This window comes from Halichoeres trimaculatus, unplaced genomic scaffold (assembly GCF_033239565.1).
Source record: "Halichoeres trimaculatus isolate MK-OKI-2021-1 unplaced genomic scaffold, fHalTri1.1 fHalTri1_scaffold_12, whole genome shotgun sequence".
Classification (NCBI taxonomy): Eukaryota; Metazoa; Chordata; class Actinopteri; order Labriformes; family Labridae; genus Halichoeres; species Halichoeres trimaculatus.
In genome coordinates this window covers 33,017,198-33,038,123 of record NW_027437190.1, presented here as the reverse complement: position 1 = coordinate 33,038,123, position 20,926 = coordinate 33,017,198, and the positions used below count along the sequence as shown (strand labels likewise).

Here is a 20,926-nt window from a genome sequence, read left to right as displayed (position 1 = left end):
TTTAACTTACCACAAATTTAGCCATAATTATATTTAACTAAGCCCAACTAAACCCAAACTTAGCCTTACTTATTTTAAACTTAGCCTGACTAACTATCCCAGTTGTTGGTTGTATTTGTTAATGAAGTCGTCACAGATCTGAATTACAGGCTCCGGTTTATCTTATTCAAAACACCAAAACATTAAAGTCTGTGAAGTTCATCCTGAGCGGGCTGTGAAAGTCTGAACATGAACGTCTTAACATCAAAGTCTGTGAGCTTCACTCTGAGGGAGCACGTTACCGTGGTCTGTCCGCGAGCTTTTGTCCAACGTTCTCCTCCCTCATCCAATCAGCTTCAGCCCTCTCTTAAAGACACAGCTCTCTGACTTTTCTCCACCATTATTACATCATCACTTCCTGTCCACCTGTGTCTGTCCTTTATGTCTCTGACCTTTGACCTTTTAGGCTCCTCCCTCCGTCACAGAAGCTTTTCTATCAGTGGAGTTCCTCTTCCTATTCTACTCGACCCATTTCTTCCCGAACCGGGCCGACACGCTGCGGACGATCCCTCGCACGCCAGCCGAGCTCTTCCTGAGCGCGCGGCTCTCTCTGACGAGGTCGACCAGGCGGTGGAACACCAGCAGCACGCCGTGGTACGTCTCCGCCGCGGACACCTCGTAGAAGCCGCAGCGCTGCGACTGAGCGAGCAGACGACCTTCCTCGTCAGAGACTTTACGGTGATGTCGGAGGTCCCGTTTGTTTGCCACGATGACCACGGGGACGGACTTCCTGTGGCGGCGGATGTACTGCAGCTGCTGACGGACCACGTCGAAGCTTCGATGGTCACAGATGCTGTAGACCAGGATCATCCCGTCGGCCCACTGAAGCTGTTTGTCGCTGACGGACGAACTCTTCTCCTCGTCCTGACAGACACACACAACGACCAATCAGAGAACTCGTCAGATTGTCAGCCAATCAGATCCATCAGGAGGAGGTGTGTGTGTGTGTGCGCGTGTGTGTTACCTGTGTGTACAGAGAGTCCCAGACGTTGAAGCTGACTTCCTGTCCGTGGATCTGATCCACTCGGCTGTAAACGGACTCTGAAACAGATCACAGACTGGACTTAGAGAAGACTCTCAACCAGTCTCAGGTCAAAGGTCAGAGGTCAAATTTGTTCTTACCCATTTCTCCGTATTCGCCGATAAACCTCCGAGTCAGGAACCTGACGGTGAGAGCTGCACACACACACACACACACACACAGAGGAGAAGCACAGTGAGTGTGTGTGTTCAGAGTCAGAAGCTGATAAAAATTTGTTTTAAACATATTTGATTTTGTTTTTTGTTTTGTTTTTAGGTAAAAAAAAATCTGAGAAAAAATAAACAAAAGTTAAAGAACAATTAAAGTTTGACCTCAGGATAGAAAAAGGTCTGTTACGGTCTGGTGGCTTCTTACCAGACTTCCCGACGTTGTTGGCGCCCAGCAGCAGCAGGTTCACCTCCACCTTCTGCTGGCTGCTCTCCGTTGCCTCCACACGACCTTTGACCTCCACAACCATCTCCAATCACACACAGAACTGGACTACAGCGGGGTTTGAGTTCAGGTCTGAGTCCAGGATCAGCTGCTGGACTCAGACAGGTCCTTATATAGACCATGTGGGCGGAGCCTCAGAGTGGATAGTGTGTCTGATTGGTGGATGAGTTTAAACAGAGGTTGACTGGGACCAGAAAGTTTGTGTGGGTGTGTGTGTGTGTGTGTGTGTGTGTGTGTGTGTGTGTGTGTGTGTGTGTGTGTGTGGTCCTCTTCCTCTTTATAAACTCAGGGAGGCAGGTTCGTCTTTCAGACTGAGGAGGAAATAAATCTCTGCTCTGATCTGTGTCTGCGGCGCCGAGTGAGCAAACACACACACACACACACAGGACCTGCAGGAGTCTAACTGCTGACCAGTTTCACTCTGCTGCCCCCTGCTGTCTAAGAGAAGAATCTGGTGTTTTTTGTCAATCACTACTCAAAACAGAGCAGTGATGGCTCTTCAACTTTGGCATTTTCCTCCACGCTGCTGTTGAGATTTCTCTCCAGCAGCGGGGAGGAGGAAAACAGCTTGTTTTAGGTCAGGATTTTACATTCACAAGCACTACTATGTACAGGTTTTTTCATTAAACATCACATTTTGTGGGCTGGGAGGAAAGACAAAGTGATTTGAAGATATTGTTTGGCTGCCTTGTATTCAAGTCCTTTTTTTCTGAAAAGTTTTGTTTTCCATAGTTATAAGAGGTTAAAAACAAGATTTTAACGTTTAATGATGATTGACAGCTGCCGTTCCTGTGTATTTTTTTAGGGGATAGTAAAATATGTCGGAAGGTAAAGTCAAGAAGTGATTAGACTCTTGAAAGAAAAAAAAAACAAACTATTTGCAGATAAAGTGGATTATCCAGAGACGTGATGATTGAAATGAATATTTTATTCAAACAAACACAAAAACACAGTCTGAGACGAACTCTGAGCATCTTTAGAAAAAAAAAAAATCACCTGTGGAGAAACTCCACCTCCTCTCTGCTGTCAGTCATACTCTCACCAGGAGTGCTGCAATACTGCTGAACTCCAGCTCCCAGAATCCATCACTTCAGGAGGGGCAGGGGTCCTGATCATGTGACGGTAAAGAAGGCGGAGTCACGTGCTCCACCTTCTTCCTCTTAGCAGCTGATAGGTCAATAAAGTCTCTGAGCCTCTTCCTCAGTGTGCTCAGTTTACTCCCCTCCCCCTCCTCCTCCTCCTCCTGCTGCTCCTGCTGCTTCACCTGCTCCACATCCTTCACCTCAACCACCTCCATCACCTCATCCCCATCCTCATCCTTCACCTCCATCACCTCGTCATCCTCTGACTTCACACACTCCCCCTCCTGTCCTGCAGGTGGCGCCACAGATTGTGTGTGTGTGTCTGCAGGCTGAGGACTGGCGAAGGTTTCCTTCACTTTGTCCTGGAAACACTCCTGCAGGTGTTTGATGGTGGCGTCCTCCTGGACACCAGAGCAAAGGATCAGCACATTCACTCATTCACTCATTCATTCACTAAAACCTCAGGAAGATGTGAGACGGAAACGCGTCAAAGCAGGGATGAGGATAATTATTTACAAAGCACAAAGAGCTGAACCCATGGTCTGTGAGGATCTGGTCTGATCCAGGAGCTGGACTCTCACCTGAGCGGCGTCTTTGAAGAGCCTCCAGATGTCATAAAGCACCTCAGCAGACGTCTGGTACCCAGGAGGGCGATGAAGACTCAGACGCTCCGACATCGTCTTCAGATGGGACCAAACACTACTGATCTGAAACACACCAACAGGGGGCGCCGTTAGACTCTGATCCAAGGGGTTAGACCTTAATCTGGACTCTGGCTTCCTCTGACCTTAGACAGACGGCTGCAGCCTTCGACCTTCAGATACAGCAGGAGTCTCTCACACCTCTGAAACACACACGAGACAGACACAAGAGGGCGCCATTACTCTGTGGATTCTGATAAACCATGCTCCTGTTCAGTCTCAAGGCGAGTGACGCCATTTTTGCTGAGAGAGAAGAGGCGCGCGCGTGTGTGTTTATGCACTGACCCTTTGCTCCAACACACTGAGACAGGGTCCCTGAGGTCTTGGCGGTCTGTTGAAGCCGTAGGGGTCTGTGGGGTCGCTCAAGTCCTGGCACAGGGAGCAGATCCAGTTGACCCTGAAAGATGAGACGGTCAGACGTGTTTACGTGCTCACAGAGAGGAAGTAGATCTTGATTCTTGCATCTTAAAACAGCAAAGCCAAAACCCAAACCAGCAACTGTAGGTCGACAGTAAAACTGCTGAAACTCAAGCAGCCCACCACAAGAACGTGAGGAATTTCGTTGGTGTAATTTATCGTCCGTCCTGTCCCAGTGCAAACGACTCTTCTTGACCTCTGAGGACCAGTTGTGGAAAAGCTTCAAGCGCATTAAATCAAACCCACGAATCTGACCCCTTTAGCAACGGCTGTGTTTCAGAAACGGACAGGCACACATGGACTGAGGAGTCACATTTCCTATTGTTAGCTCAAAGCAGTATTCTTCATTGTGCTGTCAGATGGTTAAAAAAATTAACCTAATTAATTACAGGATTTGTAATTAATTAATCGAATTAATTACATTTTAATCTCATATCTGCTTAAGGTCCCTAAATAAAGAATCTAAATTCTGGAAGCAGGGTGTGGCTGAGCTTGTCAATCAAAATCCTGCTCATACACTACTGTGGGTGAGAGCGGTGTGCTCTTTGGACGAGAGCTCAGCATGGATATGAGGAGAAGATGTGAGATGACAGAGACACAGAGACGCTGCAAGTCAGAAAAGTTCAGGCAGCTCACGCTCCAACTGGGGATGTGTCGCCGTAGTTCAGAGAGAAAGAGCGGCGCCATTGTGAGAAAAGACGACGGAGATCATGGAGAAGATCGCGATCTAAAAAAGTATGTTTTGTCTGTTTTTTGGATCAAAAACAGGAAGAGAGACATTAATGAAGAGTCCACTCTTCTTAGGTAGTTTTAGTGTTTACATAGTTATTGAAAACAAGATTATTTGGGTCTTAAAAGATCATTCAAGATGCTCTGGAATCTTGTCAATTTTCATTCATTTTTCTGTGAACAACACAACTCAAAAAGGAACAAACAGATCTTGATAAAATTTTCAGGAATTGTTCAAAATGGGATAAGGAAGAAGTGATTATCTTTACTACTTTTTCTCCTGTGTTTGTCTGGAGATCCTACATGTAACCATGGCTGCATTGTTTACATGTGAAATCAGCTGTTAGCAGCCTGTAGCATGTCAATGCTAACTGGTGCAAGGCCGGATGTTTCCCCACAAGGTGAGGAGAAGGAGGTGAGGACAACGTGCTGGTTCTCAGGTGTGAGCTAAGAAGTGACGACATGGACCTGTCCTTCCATCCATCGTTATTGGGAACGTAAGATCTATCTCCAATAAGATGGACGAGCTAGCTGTGCTAACCCAGCAACAGAGGGAATACCAGAAGGCAGAGTAGCATCATGCTATTCACAGACATGGCTAACAGAGCTAACACCAGACGCCAACGCCACGTTGGAAGAGCTTCACCTGCTGTGAGCAGACAGGATCCAGGAGACAGAGACTGAACAGACTGCTGAAGAAGCTCAGTCCTGGACCCTGTGGAGGTGGAGGCTGGCTGACTGGACAATGATGGACAAGCTGTCATCATCTATTTTATTATGGAGCTTTTTGCACTTTCTATACACTTTCTTACTTTTGTTTTCTTTATTGCTGCTGTGACTTCAATTTTATTTTATTTGGGCTCAGGGTTTAGACCACTTCTCTTCACCTTGATGTGTAGTGTACAATCCTCAGTCAGGTCTACAGGTGTGTGTGTGTGTGTGTGTGTGTGTGTGTGTGTGTGTGTTCTCACCAGACGTCACAGCCCACAGGAGGAATGTGACAGTCTCTGTGGAAACCTCGACCACACCCAGAGCAGATCGTGGATCCGTTGGCTGAGCCGCAGGCGGAGCAGCTGACAGGCTGCAGGGTAAGAAGAGGCTCCTGAGGGGACAGCTGGTCCACGGGGTCTTCATCCTGAGGATGAGACAGCTGGTCCACGGGGTCTTCGTCCTGAGAATGAGACAGCTGGTCCACTGGGTCTTCGTCCTGAGAATGAGACAGCTGGTCCACGGGGTCTTCGTCCTGAGAATGAGACATTAGCAGAGCTATGAGACCATAAACACCTTCAGACACACCCTGAGGAACACCTGATGGTGTGTGTGACTCCTACCTCAGAGTCCTCGCTCATCTCCTCCACATAAATCTCATCCTCAGCTTCACCCTGGATCAACCGAAACCCCGTCATATGACCTCCTTGGTGGGTCGGACCCAGAGGCAGGCGGTACAAAGACACAATGGGCTGGCACTGGTTCAGTTTAGAGTCCAGAGGTTCTGGCTCCTCATCGTCGCTCTCTGATTCTATTGGAGCCAGATCCACTTCTGGTTCTGGTTCCTCTGACACGGTGGAGGTTGGTTCGTTCTCTGACGGCTCATGCTGCCTCAGCGCCACCTGCTGGACGCTGCTGTCACAGGCTGAGTCCGCCACCGCCCTCACCACGGGACTGGGCTGCTGCGGCTTCGCAGACGAGGGCGGCAGGAAATCAGAGATGAGGCGCTGAGACGGCGAGGGTTTGAGACCACGAGGGCCCTTGGTGTGTCTGGTGGCTGGAGGAGGACAAGGAGGTTCAGGAGCCGGTCCAGAGTGTCCTGATGGCTGGGTTTTTGTGCTGGGCTGGTGGTCTGGTTTCGGTCCGTTCAGCAGTTCATTGCTCAGAATAGGATGCAGTCTGATTAGGTCTTTGTCGTGTGAAGATAGATCAGCTGACAGAAGGTCCTGCTCCTGGGGATCCTGCTCCTGGGGGACTGTAGACCCACTGTCCACATATGTTTGGTGGTCTTGGGTTTGGATGTGGATTGGCTTTGGTTTCTGGTCTGGTTGTTCCTGAGGACTGAGTGATGGATGGTTTTCTACTAGTCTGTGTTCTGGCCTTGGTCTCTGGTCTGCTGACCTCTGATTAGCCAGACTGAAGTCCACTGGTGTGTGGGCCAGCCCTAGTCCCAGGTCTTGTGGGCACTGAACTTGTGACCTCTGGTTTTGTTGTCCCTGGTCTGGTTGTTCCTGGTCTTGTGGTCTCTGAACTTGTGGTCTCTGGTCTTGTTGTCCCAGGTCTTGCGGTATCCGAACTGTTGACCTCTGGTTTTGTTGTCCCTGGTCTGGTTGTCCCTGGTCTTGTTGTCTCTGGTCTGGCCGTTTCTGGTCTGGTTTTTGTCTTGGTATTTGTTGAGAGACGAGCAGGGGTTGGTACACTGGTGCCAGTCTGAACCTTGGGAACTGTGCCGGTCCAGCGGTGGTCCGGTTTCCTGTGGTGGTCAGCGTAGAAATGGACTTGATTCTAAACTGGTGTTGGGGTTTTCTGGATGTGGGCCTGGGGGGCTTAGGGGCAGAGGGAGGGACTATCTGATTCAGGAGCAGAGGGACGGGTAAACCGGGGACCTGGTACATGGTCTGGTTTTGTGTCATGTCTAGAAAGGCGGGCTGGTTCTGAGGGGGGCCAGGCTGCTGGTCCTGTTGGACCAGTGTGACTACACTGATAGACTGTGAGGCCGGCTGAAGGACTACTGGGGTACCAACAGGACCAGGATAAACATTCTGGTTCACCACCTGTCCCTGGTTAGTTCTCTGGGTCCTTGAGGTCTGAGAGGGGGCCAGGAGGGCGGGGACAGGGGCAGAGACAGAGGAGATGAGGGACGGGGGAGCAGTCTGAGGACAGGAAGTGGAGTTGGAGTGCTTGCTGGAGGTCTGTGAGACCGGCTGAAGGGCTGCTGAGGTACCAACAGGGCCGGCATAAATGTTCTGGTTCACCACCTGACCCTCGTTGGTGCTCTGGGTCCTAGTGGTCTTAGAGGGGGCCATGAGGGCAGGGACAGAGGAGAGTAGGGGCAGGGGGGCAGCCTGAGGACAGGAAGTGGAAGGGGAGAGCTGGCTGGAGATCTTTGAGACTGACTGAAGGACCGCTGAGGTACTGACAAGACCAGGATAACTGTTCTGGTTCACCACCTGTACCTGGTTAGTGCTCGTGGTCACTGAGGTCTGAGAGGGGGCCATGAGGGCGGGGACAGAGGTGGAGACTGAGGAGATGAGGGGCCAGGGGGCAGTCGGAGGACTGGAGGTGGAGGGGGTGAGCTGGCTGGACCCAGACTGAGGGTCAGAGGTCTGTTTGGGGTTCTGACCTGAGTACGGTTCCACCAGGAAGGGGATCCACGACACGTCCAGAGATCCTGAAACACAAAGACCAGATATCACACCTCCTGATCCCAGCATCAGGTCCCTGAGGGCCAATCAGAACTTTCATGGACTGGATTTCAGTATCGTCTGTTTCCAATGCGGTGATCTCCACTACTGACGTCACTGTTTTTGATACAGAACATGTGACGCTTTGATCATGTGATCCTGACGTCTCAGAAAGGAAGAGAAACAGTGAACCAGGGGGCGCTGCTCTGCTAGCGACTGCTAAAACGGCTCGTTAGTGTGTTAAGCGTGTTAAGCGTGTTTTTTGGTGAAGTTGTACATGCTGTGTTTTTAGCCATGCCAAAGAGGAACTTCTGTCACCGCCGGGTCAGAGAATTAAGTCCATCCATGTATCAAACCTACCGAACTTTAACATGGATTCCAAAACGTGGCGCTGAGAAATGACCTTCATCTGGGACATCCTTTGAGGGGGGGACAGGTCCTGATTGGACAGACTCTGGACCTTCCCTTGGACCTGCAGAGAGATAGAGAGCGTGACCCTGACCGTGGCTACAGTGTGTTGTGGGTCAGCATGTTTGTGACGTTAGACCAAGATTAAGGGTCTGGGTGAGACCCTGAGACCCTGAGACCCTGAGACCTACCTGGGTGAAGAGCTTCAGCAGCTCGGGCAGCTCGTTGGTGTTCCTGGCTGCTTCTGCCGCCTCACACACAGACTTCTGGTCCCGCTGAGCCTGCTTCATCTTTATCATCTTCTGCATGATCTGCTCCCTCTCAGAGTCTGCCACCCTCTGCCCCCACAGAGACCAGACAGAGAAAGACCAGAGAGAACAGAAAGAAAGAGATCTCGTCAGTGATTGAGTCACTGATCATTCAGACTCAGTCCGTGGTACCTGGGAGTCCTGCTGTGGGACAGACAGGCCCAGACAAGTCTGGGGTCATGTGTGTGCATGTTTAAGCCTTGGACTTCATCTCCATCCACACTCAATAATGTCCCTACTGTCTGATGATGCCAAGGCCACGGCTGTTGCCATGGAGACGACCTTAGAGAGTGTTAAACCAGAGACAAGCCCACAGGAGTAGGGTGATGGGGAAGGAGGGGTAGAGCATCCGTCTGAGTTAGGGATGTGTGCGACTAGTCGTTTAATCGTTTAACCGCCTACTCATTCATTAAACTTTTAGTATTTTACTCGTCGGTTAATCGCTGCACGCGTCTGCCTCGGCTGCTTTGTATACAGGGGGAGCAGACAGGGAGAGGTACCTCCCCACATGCTCCCCCCACACGTCACGTAGAGGGCAGAGCATCAAAGTTTGGGGAAGAAAGTTTGGAAAGGTGAAGCGGGAAAATGACGACGCAACCGCGCAACAAAATCAGCAATGTTTGGCAGTATTTCGACGCAGCAGATGACAGCAAGGTCGCCTGTCGGCTGTGTAAGCAGACACTTGCTTGTAACCACTCTACCGGAGCGATGAGAAACCACATTCATAGTAGACACCTCAATGTTGACCTGCAGGGCGAAGATTGTGAGACCAGGCTCGGTCACACAAAATCACCGCTAAATAAGGCTCTAGTTCTCATCGTGTCTCTTCGTCCTGGCAGACTACCTGCGTTTGTTTATATCTGGCACACCGTGCGTGCGGACTGATACACTAAACAGCGAGCGCCTCGTAGCCAGCTGTGGCTCTGCAGCGGAGGTAGCGCCGTTTTCCCACATGATGAGAACTAGAGCCTTATTTAGCGGTGTTTTTGTGTGAAAGTAACGCGCTGAAAATTCTCTAAATAAAGCGTGAATGCAGACTGATATCAGATTTTTTTCTGTGGGAGTCCGTTTATTTGTGTTTTTGGTCAAGTAAAATATGGCCCCGTCTGAGTGCAGAGGAAACCTGCAGAGGAGCAGGGAGGGGGTGTTTGGTGCGAGCGCTCTGGGCTTCTGCTGCACAAAATCACTGCTGTAGGGGTCATTTCTGCCCTAAACCTTGTGATAGGACCCAACTTGTTCTATCCCGGACTATCACTTTAAGTGCCAGGGTTTTCAGGGAAATGGATTTTTCTTTAATTTGTTCAACTTTATTCAGTCAGTTGTTACATCAATAAAATTTAAATTAACAGTTTGTCCTGAATGTTTGGGCTAAAATAGCTCCTAAATACACATTTGCATTTAAAACTTGTAACTTAATATGTGTATTAAATTGCAAGTTTTCTTGCTTATAGACTAGTCGACTAGTCGCAAATAAAATTTGAGACTAGTCGGCTAGGAAATTAGTCGAAATTCCCATCCCTAGTCCGAATACCATCCAGGAGGGCAGAGCGTTATCAGCCCAAATGGAAAAAAAAGACTTCCCTTGTTTCATGTTGGAAAACTGCGATTTAATACAGTTTTTCCAATATGACGCAAAAATACCGTGATATAAATTGTAGTGTTTGAGCTTCATAAGAAGCCCGCTCATTGAAGACTTTGAGAAAATGCGTTCTTCTCTAACAGCTTTATATCATTAAATCCTGATCTGACGAGGAGATATTGACACACAGGGGCAGACTGGTGTCAAGAGGCCTTTTATCCGCCCACGTTTGTAACTAGGTAATAATAAAAACTAGCTTTAAGTAATTTATATTGGGGGGAGAAAACATATCTATTTAAAACATAGAAAACATTATGCACAGCCTGAATTTAAATATACTGTTATCTTTTTAACTTTGAGCAAAGAGAGACTCTCCTGAAATGTATTTTTTGAATAATTTAAAATATATTTCTGTAATAAAGAATTTTATATAGTTTCTGGTCAACTAGTGTGGATTTTATGTTCAATCGATAAAGCAGATTAGTGATCCACATGGTGTAACATTGATGGCTACTATACCTTTAAATTCCTTATAACACATCCAAAAACACAAGCAGGTTACATGCCAAGTCATGTAGGTTGCACTTGCTAACCTGCTGTGGCCGTGCCACTCGGGGGCAGCAGGTATAATTGTTACAGAGAAAACAACAGGCAATGCACTCCACCACCATGGCCTCTATGGACGCTCAGCCCGCAAGACTCCATTTCTCAAGGAAAGGCATGTTGAAGCTGGTTTAAAGTTTGATAAACAATATCTTGTCAGCGAACCTTTTTTGCCCTTAGTTTCTCTACCCTACCCATTTCTTTTTCTTGCTTCTTTCTTTTCGCCATGCTTACTCATACCATCCTTCTTCTTTCTTTTTTTTAAAACAAAACATGAAAATGGATCAGTCCAATGTCAAAGAGGCCACTCGTACCCCCCCTTAATTTGCAAAATATTACACTGACCCGGTCTGACATGACGTCTCACCAACTCTGCCGGGGGTTGCTGCTGGCAGGGCAGGCTGCTGTGGCTCTGTTCTATCAACGTCATCAATTTAAAAACAAAAACAGAAGAATTTCCTGATGGCCAGCCCGCCCCTGATGACTAGACCAGGACAACTTCCCCAGGACTTCTTCTGTGTCTGAGCTGCTGCTGTAACCTGGATATCTACTGACACATTCAGCTGAAGGTCTCCAGTTTACAGGGTCACTCTTTAAACTGAAACACCAGGAGCTGACAGAGACACATTCACACTGTCAGGCTCAAAGAAGACCACTGATTAGGAGGAAGTACACCTAATCCATCACAGCTGGGGGAGGAAGGGAAGAATAAAAACACTGTGGCTGCTCCACCAATCAGAAACAGTTAAGAGTGCAGGCCCCGCCCCTTTTGAAAGTAAACATCTCCCCAGAAACCATCTTCAATAACCCTCCTACTCCGTACCTTGGCCTCCTTCAGTAACTCCTGCATCCTGGTCATGATCTGCTGAGTCAGGATGTTGTACGAGTTTCCCAGCTCCATGGCCAGCTGCCCCAGGCTGTGACTGATGTCCTGCAGCCTGTAACACACACACACACACACACACACACACACTGAAAAGTGCTGTAGCAGGGTATCTGCTGAAATCCTGAGGTTAATTTCAAAACCTTTAAAGACGTTTTTTTTAAATAGACCCCTCCTCTACCCCCTCCCCTCACTCCGCGACAACATGAGATGGATTCATTCGCTGAAGAGACGTTAGTCAAAGATGAATGGTGGCTCAATTATTTGAAGATGGTTTGGATACAGTGTGTCAGACTACTAGCATTAAAAGCTTTTCTGTCAAAGAGTGTGGGAAACCTGTTTCCTGAGTGCTGTCAGACGACTGATGCAGGATGAAACAGTAATAGCGAGTGTGGAAAGTGCCAGCAAGATGTTTTTTGTTCGTCATTTCCCATATTATTGTAACAGTCTTCAGTTTTAATGGTGTCCTAACATTCTGACCTTTCTAATTAAAAAATTAGGCCCATACAGGCCTCAGTTTATCAAGTTAGGCTCGTATAGACCTCAGATTATTACCTTCTCATTACATTATGTGTCCAACCATGCATGATATATCTTAATTAAGGGAGCTTTACATAAGTGAACTTTTGACTCGACAGTAGCACAGAGTGGAAAATATCTAACATTTCCTGTTGTAGTGCAAATAGTTCACAGCATTGTTTCCTAAATTTGTACTTAAGTGTACTCAAATAATCCACACATGAAAAGAAATCACAACGTTCAGGTCCATAAATAATGATTATGGTGAATTAAGTACGATAACACAGGAAAAAAGTATTGAACGCACTAACTGAGACTCATCTAATACTTAGTGGAGAAGCCTTTGTTTGCAATGACAGCTTCCAGAAGCTTCTTGTATGTTTGAACTAATGGCCCACACTGCTCAGGTGTGATTTTGGCCCATTCCTCTGCACAGATTGTCTTTAAATCTGGAATATTCTTTGGTGCCCTCTGGTGAACCCTTTTCTTTACTTCTTTCCACAAATGTTCAGTTGGATTGAAGTCAGGTGATTGACTAGGCCATTCTAACAGATTGATTTTCTTTTTCTGAAACCATTTGAGTCAACTTTGCCGTGTGCTTTGGATGGTTGTCCTGCTGGAAGGTCCAGCCACGTCTCATCTTCATCATCCTGGTGGATGGCAGCAGATTCAGATCAAGAATTTCCCCATACATGGCTCCATTCATTGCTCCGTCAGTTAGATGAAGTTTGCCAACACCATGAGATGAGAAACAACCCCATGCCATGATGCTTCCACCTCCAAACTTCACTGTTGGTGTAGTGTTTTTTTGCTGATGTGCAGAGCCATTTCTCCTCCAAACATGGTCTGTAGTATGACAGCCCAAAAGTTCAGTTTTGGTCTCATCTGACCAGACAACATTCTCCCAGTATTCTACAGGCTTGTCAAGATGCTGTTTAGCAAACTTTAAACCAGCTTCAACATGCCTTTTCTTGAGGAATGGAGTCTTGCGGGCTGAGCGTCCATAGAGGCCATGGCGGTGGAGTGCATTGCCTATTGTTTTCTCTGTAACAATTGTACCTGCTGCCTCCAAGTCTTTCTGGAGCACTTTCAGGGTGGTCCTTGGCTGGTTGAGTCCTCTTCTGACTATCTTTCTGACTCCCTGGTCAGAAATCTTCAAGGAGCTCCTGTGCGTGGCCTGTTGATGGTAAGGTGGTGCTTCTTCCACTTGTGAATAATGGCCCCAATGGTGCTGACTGGAATATTCAGGTGCTTTGATATAAGTCTGTAACCAGTTCCACTCTGATGCTGAGCAACAATCAGGTTGTGAATGTCTTCAGAGAGCTCTTTGCCTTTACCCATCATGAGGTGTGTGGTATTTAACTGCTTGGTGAAAAAACAACCTTTTTTATAGGACCATCAATTTGCTCTAGCCCAGCTGATGTTGGTTTGCACTAATTGGAAGTTCAAGTAATAATTACTGACAGATTTCAGGTGGTATGGTGCATTTCCTTGCCAAAGTATACAGCCTTTCCATGGTGTGTTCAATACTTTTTTCCTGTGTTATCGTACTTAATTCACCATAATCATTATTTATGGACCTGAACGATGTGATTTCTTTTCATGTGTGGATTATTTGAGTTAATATCAATGTCTGAAATTTCGTTTGAATTGATTATTCTCATGGCAGATATATGGAGCTGTACGTCTGTGTCAGGTTAGTTTGTAACAGTCGTGAGGAGGAAAATAAATATTCATGGATACTTCTGGAGTCAAAGCTTGAAACCAATAAAATGTAATACCTCATAAAATTACAAGTAAGACTTTTTTAATTATTACTTAATTTTCCCACAAGTGATTTATCAACTTTTAATACTTTTTTAAGGCTCCACCGACACTTTACCTGGTTTCCATGTCCTTCAGGCTCTGACTTATCGTGTCTCCGTACGCTCCGACCGGCTGAATCAACTCCTCCATCTTCAGCTTCAGCCCAACGATGGCTTCAATGATGAACAGATACCTGAGAGGAGAGGAGAGTGCTCAGACTGTTACCTCCTCTGATGGTGTATGGATGTTTCTGGAGCGTCTCTTTGTGCCTGAACTCCTCCTACCTGTGGCTCCTGTGGGAGCTGAGCTGGCAGTCCCTACAGGTGAGCTCCTTACAGGTGGAGCAGTAGAGTTTGAGCGGCTCACAGGGATGGAGTCTGCAGAACTTGGTGGGCAGAGTCACGACGGCTCCTGGTCACAGACAGACGGAGGTTAAACTTTATTAACACTCATTGACAGAGGACAGAGACAGTGACCTCAGTTTGACCTCAATGTGACCTCTGACCTGCAGGAGGCTGGTCCAGTATCTGGTGAGTCCTGGTGACCGTCACTCTGCGGTGAGCCGCCACACACGGCAAACACAGAGCTTCATTACAGTTCATGCACCAGCTGCACGCCTGGGTGCCATCACAGCTGGAGCACTGAGGAGACAAGGAGAGGAAACCAATCAAGGGAAGGACAGGAAGAGAAAAGGAAGGGAGGAAGCTAGGAATCAACGAGGGAACAGAGAAAAGATAAGTATTTTCTGACCCCACCCTGGAATCCTGACGGCCCTCTGAGGGTCCCTGAACCACAGTTTGAGTTACCTTCTGATTGGAAGAGCTTCCTGTCCCAGCCAGAGTGTCGATGGCGAAGGAGTAGGCATCCTGCGGGAACACAGAAACACAGACAGAGATGTAAGGAGTCAGACGTCAGAGAGACGAGGTCGGCGTGTCTGAAACCCTTAATCCCTGAAACCAGTCCACATCGAAGACCGCCCTCTGCTGCTCCAGACCGGCACAGACTCAGTTATTTTACAGCTGAGTCTGTGGTTAAACACTTCCTGTCAAAGGAAGCTTCTCCTTTTGTTCCCTGCAGAATCAACATGGCCTAAAGAGGAAGTCACTTCCTGGAGGAAGTCACTTCCTGTTTCACTTGCCAGCGTTGTCCAGGAGATGGCGCCTGGCTCATACAGGCCTCCAAAATATTAGTTAATTGCTCACCATTTTTAAATAAAATGCAAAAAGTCATTTTTGTCTGTAAATATTCTTCCTTCCTCAGACCCAGTTTACCAGTACAGTCACTTCAAGCTTGAAGTGCAAACGTCTTTCAAGGCTTTTTGAGACTCAGGTGATAAAGGGTTAAACATAGTGGGTGAAGGGCACACAGATCACTCCTTCACACACACACACGCACACACAGATCACTCCCACACAGATTCCAGTGAAGAGTGATGGGGGTCTTGAAGTGATGTCTCTGTAACCCAGCCCCCCTGTGTCTGTTGGATTCCTCTTTCTCAGACAAACCCGGTCTGTCCAGGTCTGGGTTTCCGTCAGTGAGGACTCATCTTGAGTTTCAGCAGAGCTCTAGGCTTCACTGCTGTGGCCTCTCAGAGTCACCTGGGGTCCCGGGGGTCTGGAGACCATCAAAGGTCTCATTTTGTTTGCTCCAGGTGTTTTAGTCCCTGGGTAGTTAATCTCTCCCCAGAGGTCCAGGATTGGTGGAGCATTACTCTCCCAGCCCTCCCCCAGGTGTGATGGATCTGGTTTCAACATCCTAAACAATGGTCTTCTTTGTGCCTGATGGTGTCCGTGTGTCTCTGTCAGCTCCCGGTATTCCAGTTGAAAAAATGATAAGACCACCTTTGTTCTCTTCAATTTCTTTTTAACTTTAATGCTTGGTGCCACTAAAGGTGTATCACCTGAAGAAGATAACAACCATGACAAAAACAGTTTTTACAGAGAATGCCCTTTTCAATTAACCCGTAAATGATTTTATAAGAGGGGCAGGAGAAAAAAATCAAAATATACATCGAGATTTTTTGTTTGACAATATCAAAATTGGGATTCCTTATTTTTTCAAATTAAAATACTTCATTTCAGTCTTTCTTTATAAACTGAATTGGAAAAAAGTTACCACTTTTCTCCAGTAGAGAGCAGAATGTTTCTCTCTGGCCCACGTGATGTGCATTTTATGGGAAAATATGGCTCCTGATATCGTCTGTCGATATTATCATCATCATCATTTAACTTTTTTTACACTATCTGGTGTTAAAAAAGCAAAATAAAAAAATTCAAAAATCGTAGGCTCTTTTATAGGTACCGACCAAATTCTGAGGGACTGGAAGAGTAGGTAATTTTCCATGCCGGCCATGAACACAGCATTGCAAGGTTATATATTGAAGAATAAATATGTGAAATTAAAGAAATTTGAAATTTTATTACTCCTAACTTTTTTGAAATTGACATTTTTTACCATATGAACACAAAAAGTACTGGAAATTGGTACCGTTGAGCACCGATACCAATTGCCAGGTACCAGGCATCGGTACCGTACCGGTTCAAATGTGAAAGGTACCCATCCCTAGTCTCAGCCCTGCAAAATAACAAAGGATGGGAATCGAAAAAGGGTTCCTGTTAAGAATAGATAAGAAATGTCATAATCGATTGATATCGTTAGCCTTTAAGCTTAACGATTTCATTATCAATTCTTTACATTGTGCCGTAGCCACCGGGCCTTACGTCGACTAGTCTGCTGCAGCTATCTTAGCTTAGCAGTTAGATAACATTTCCCAAGAAAACTCTGATTCAGGATTTTCAGCTTGAAGTTTTCCTGAAGAACTGACTTCATAAAGAAATGTTCATCACTCTCTCTCAGGAGCTTCATATTCAGTACATTCAAAATGGTATAAATCACCTTATTTACCAAAATAACAAAAAAGTGCAAGCTTGGTGCTAACGTATATGGGAAACTGCATTGATATGCTAGCAGTTAGCATACATCAGTATAACTTCAGCTTCAGAATAGAATTTCAACTTTCATCACAGAAACATATCACATCAACTCTTTGTAAAAATTACTGACAATTTCAAATGTCAAAAGCTAACAGGCTAATGAAAGGCTCATGGCTGACTTCATAACTACAGAAAGGTTCCAAACAACTTAAACCATTGCTATAACCACTTAGAGACACTAGATGGCCTACTTGAATTATTAATATAACACAACACAGTACATCAACGTCACATTGTGTGCAATTTTTACCTGTTTCTGTTTAATTATGCCCAGAAATATCCAGACTCAGGGACCAATTACATTTTATTCACTTACAGCATAAACTCAATTTAATGTTGTTGATACAGAAAACCTGTAAAGCTACTTTTTGTACCAAGAAAATTCACAACAGGAATTGATAAAGAATCAGATCAACAAGCAGAATCAATAAGGGCATCGGTATTGAAAATCTTATCAATATCCATCCCTAAAAGTAACAAAACCATAATGTTCTGCTATTGAACAAAGGTCTCTCTTTGTGAAACCCAAAAAGCGGCATCAAACTCTTTCACAAACCTGTCTGACTCAAATGCCATGATAGCAACACACAAAATCACAAAGACAACCGTCTCAAAACCACAAGTGTCTTCACAGACACAAACATGGGTCACACAGCTGCAAAACAGTTTGGCTAAGGAACACAACTAACACACAAAATGCGAATTAACACACAGACATTGTGCATCGCCCTGCGGTTCTTTGCCACGGGCAGCTTCATGTACTCTGTCGGGGATGTGGAGCGTCTGAGCAAGTTTACGGCATCCCGTGTTGGCTGCTGCCCTCACGTAACTTAGGGACGAATTCATAGCGTTCCCAGGATGAATGAGAAGGAGGTGGAGCCAGTTACCTGTGATAGGTAGCTGATTCTGAACAAAAGATGAAGGAATTCTAGCTCAGATTTTGTCAATGAGATGTTCACACAGCAGAACATATCACCACTTTTTTGGGAACATTTTAGGGGAAGCTGAGCTTCCCTTGTAGTCTTAGAGCAATCGCCACTGCTTGAAACAGACTTATCAGACGTGATGATGTTCTTGTTTTTTATCTGCTCCATGTTCTTCTGACTCCAGAAGGATTACATCTGGGAGAATGACATGATAATTGGAATACACGCAAGTCATTTGCACAGTAGCATTTATTATCTTAAGAGATTTAGAAGTGTGATCACTAAAAAAAGACAGGGGGCGGTCCCACGCCGGAGGACTTCACTCCGGCTGAGCAAATTGGTGACTGAGCGGTCTTTTATGCCCGCCCGAGAGTACCAGTTGATCAGCAGGCGGTCTGTCACACCCCATAAGCTCTTATCCTGGAACTTAACCTGCTCCGGACCAGGTTTGGCATTCAGCATCAGTTACCGGGGCAACGTGTCTGGATAAAAAGAGATCCACATTCATAGTACGGAAAACCTTAAACTTATTCTGGAAGTTATCTCTCTAAGAGCTAATCCAGCTTCGTAGTACAGGCCCCTGGTCTGTCACAATCTGGTAAGTGTCCACGGTTTGTCCACCTAATATCTGCCCACTTGCTGATATCTTCATCTACTCACTGCTATTTCACAAACCTGGGAGCCGCTTACCATCTGTATGACTGCTGATTTATCTGCATCAGTTTGCAAACCATTATACTCTGGACCACAGTTGCGCGTGCATGCAGTGTTGTTGATCAACAAAAATCCCTCTATACATATAATTATTCAGTGTTTACAGAAATATTGCTGATATATTGCAAGTTTTTTTGACTGCAACTGGCCTGAAACTAACACCAGCATCAGTGTGTGTGTGTGTGTGTGTGTGACTAAAACAGACAGATATAAAAACATGGAATGCCTGAAAGCACGTTTTTGGTAACAAGTGCATTTGGTCATTATCAAGGAAACCATGGAAAATGGCCCTTAAATTAAACTCTAATGAGCTTTTTTTGTTGATATAGTTGTATCTGTCCAAATAAATATACCTTGAGTTGCACCAGGCATCAAAATGAACTAGAAATTGAAAAAAACAAGGATTGTTGATAATTTTTGCCATGTCTTTATACAAAAAAATTTTTTTTTTTTAAGGTACTCTTATGATCTTATTGTAGTATTTTATCTAATATATTCTAATAGTGACGTTTTTCACCATACACTTTCGTTTTAGCAGCTGTAACAATGTGGATTTCACCGTTGTGAGATGAATAAAGGTGTGTGTCTGTGTGTGTGTGTGTGTGTGTGTGTGTGTGTGTGTGTGTGTGTGTGTGTGTGTGTGTGTTCGCTCACCATAAATTAGCCGCTCCTGGTGTCTTCTCCGCCAAACGGAAAAGCAAAGTGAGACCAAACTTGAAGATCCTCCGTCAAACAGTCCACAAACCAACGCGGGAACTACTGCGCATGCTCGTTAAAGGCGTCTGAATCTGTAAGCAGCGTTTTACTGAGCTCTAAAAATCAACACCTTTACATTCTTTACAGTTATTTCCTACGGGCTGCTGCTGTATTTCCCATACTCCTTTTCTTTGTTACCTTCTTCTGTGGTTTCACCTTCACAGGCTCCTCAACCAACGGCCGACACCAGCGAGGGTGCGTATCATCGCCCCCTGCTGGAGAGACATGTTTATAACACCCCCATTGAGCGTTCGCTAAGAGGTATAAACTCCTCATAAACAGAAAAAAGGGTCACCAATGGTACACACCATTGGACCGTGGACTTATAATTAATATATGTCACTGTTTTTTTTTTTTAATTATTTTATTTTATTTATTTATTTTATTTATTTCAATTCAAATATAAACGTAAATCAGAGACAGTTTGTGAAAAATACTCAAGGTGGGGCTGTTTTCTGCAATTCTTTTTCAGTTTAACACAAACTGCAGGACACCACAGCTTTGTGTAAAAAGAATTGTTATTAATGTTGTGTTTTAGGTTTTTGTGTAATGTCACAGTGTGCTCCACAAGGTTACATAGTTTAGTTTTTCACAAGTTTTGAGCGTAGAGAGGCAAGGTCACTCTACTGATAAGGAGAACAGCCTGGTTCATCCTTTTTTTTTTTTTTTTTTTTTTTTTTTTAAATTATTTTTATTTCACATTTTAAGGATCGTACAAGGGATTTGACAACAAAAACAACAATGAAGCTCCTCCCTCGCTCATACAAAGTTAATCAATGCACATTCCATTTGCTTATCAACAAACATAAAACCCACTTTTATTTTTATTTTTATTTTTTCCCCCTTTTTAAATAAAAATAATGATAATAAAAAGGACACAAGACAACATCACAAATAAGACAAGACACCTAATGCAAAAAAAAAAATAAAAAAATAAAAATAAAAATCAATGTACTCACATTGAAATAACTAAAAATGTAAAACAAACTTAATCACTCATTCACACCCACACATTCATGCTGTTATATTTCTGGTGGTTCTTTTGTTCTTGTACTTGTACAACTGTTGGAAACAAAAGAGAGAGAAAAGAAAAAATGTTGATACATTTATCATACATATAGACAACAGGTGGTGTTGGGCTAAATTTTTAGCTAATATAGCTAAATTGTTTACAAAGCTTCAAAAATATGTCTCCACACGGAGTCAAACTGCATTTGTTTATTTTTGTCCTCTGACAAAGTTTGCTCAATCCTCAAGTAGTACCTCGTTAGGATTTTCCATCTGTCTACACTTTGAGCTTTGTTATTTTTTCAGTTTTGATACTGCAATTTCTTGTAAACAAGTGAGGAAAATATTAATTGCCATCCCATAGGGTATTTCATTTTTATCACATTTTGAAATAAGCATGTTTTTGGTGTAAATATAAATTTCTGTTTACAAATATTATAAAGCCATTTCTCAATATCCAACCATGTCTTCTGTACTTTTTCACAATACCAAAGGGAATGGATGAGGGAGTCACTTCTACCGCACTTTAAGCAAGTGGAAGGGGAAGGTGAGTCAAACTTATGAATTCTGTCCCTGATATGATATACTC

The 20,926-nt window shown here is 45.1% G+C and overlaps 2 protein-coding genes across 3 annotated transcripts; both read right to left on the bottom strand.

The window, feature by feature from the left end:
* Window positions 1-253: 253 nt before the first annotated feature.
* Window positions 254-1,615, bottom strand: LOC141801155 (ras-like protein family member 11B). Its single transcript, XM_074684105.1, has 4 exons — window positions 1,436-1,615; window positions 1,162-1,215; window positions 1,004-1,080; window positions 254-903 (listed from the first exon to the last, which is right to left on the bottom strand). The coding sequence occupies exons 1-4, from the start codon at window positions 1,536-1,538 to the stop codon at window positions 499-501; spliced, it is 639 nt and encodes a 212-aa protein (XP_074540206.1). The 5' UTR covers window positions 1,539-1,615; the 3' UTR covers window positions 254-498.
* A 904-nt stretch (window positions 1,616-2,519) lies between these two features.
* On the bottom strand, window positions 2,520-19,505 carry trim33l (tripartite motif containing 33, like). Of its 2 annotated transcripts, none has more exons than XM_074684307.1 (14): window positions 19,228-19,505; window positions 14,747-14,806; window positions 14,446-14,581; window positions 14,225-14,351; window positions 14,017-14,133; window positions 11,556-11,670; window positions 8,434-8,580; window positions 8,195-8,306; window positions 5,774-7,821; window positions 5,414-5,685; window positions 3,582-3,693; window positions 3,383-3,439; window positions 3,177-3,302; window positions 2,520-2,996 (listed from the first exon to the last, which is right to left on the bottom strand). In XM_074684307.1, exons 1-14 carry the CDS (start codon window positions 19,228-19,230, stop codon window positions 2,604-2,606), a joined length of 3,825 nt encoding a protein of 1,274 aa, XP_074540408.1. In that variant the 5' UTR covers window positions 19,231-19,505; the 3' UTR covers window positions 2,520-2,603. The 2 variants fall into 2 exon arrangements, with proteins under 2 accessions (XP_074540408.1, XP_074540409.1); XM_074684308.1 differs by having other exon boundaries at window positions 5,414-5,649.
* Window positions 19,506-20,926: the final 1,421 nt, after the last annotated feature.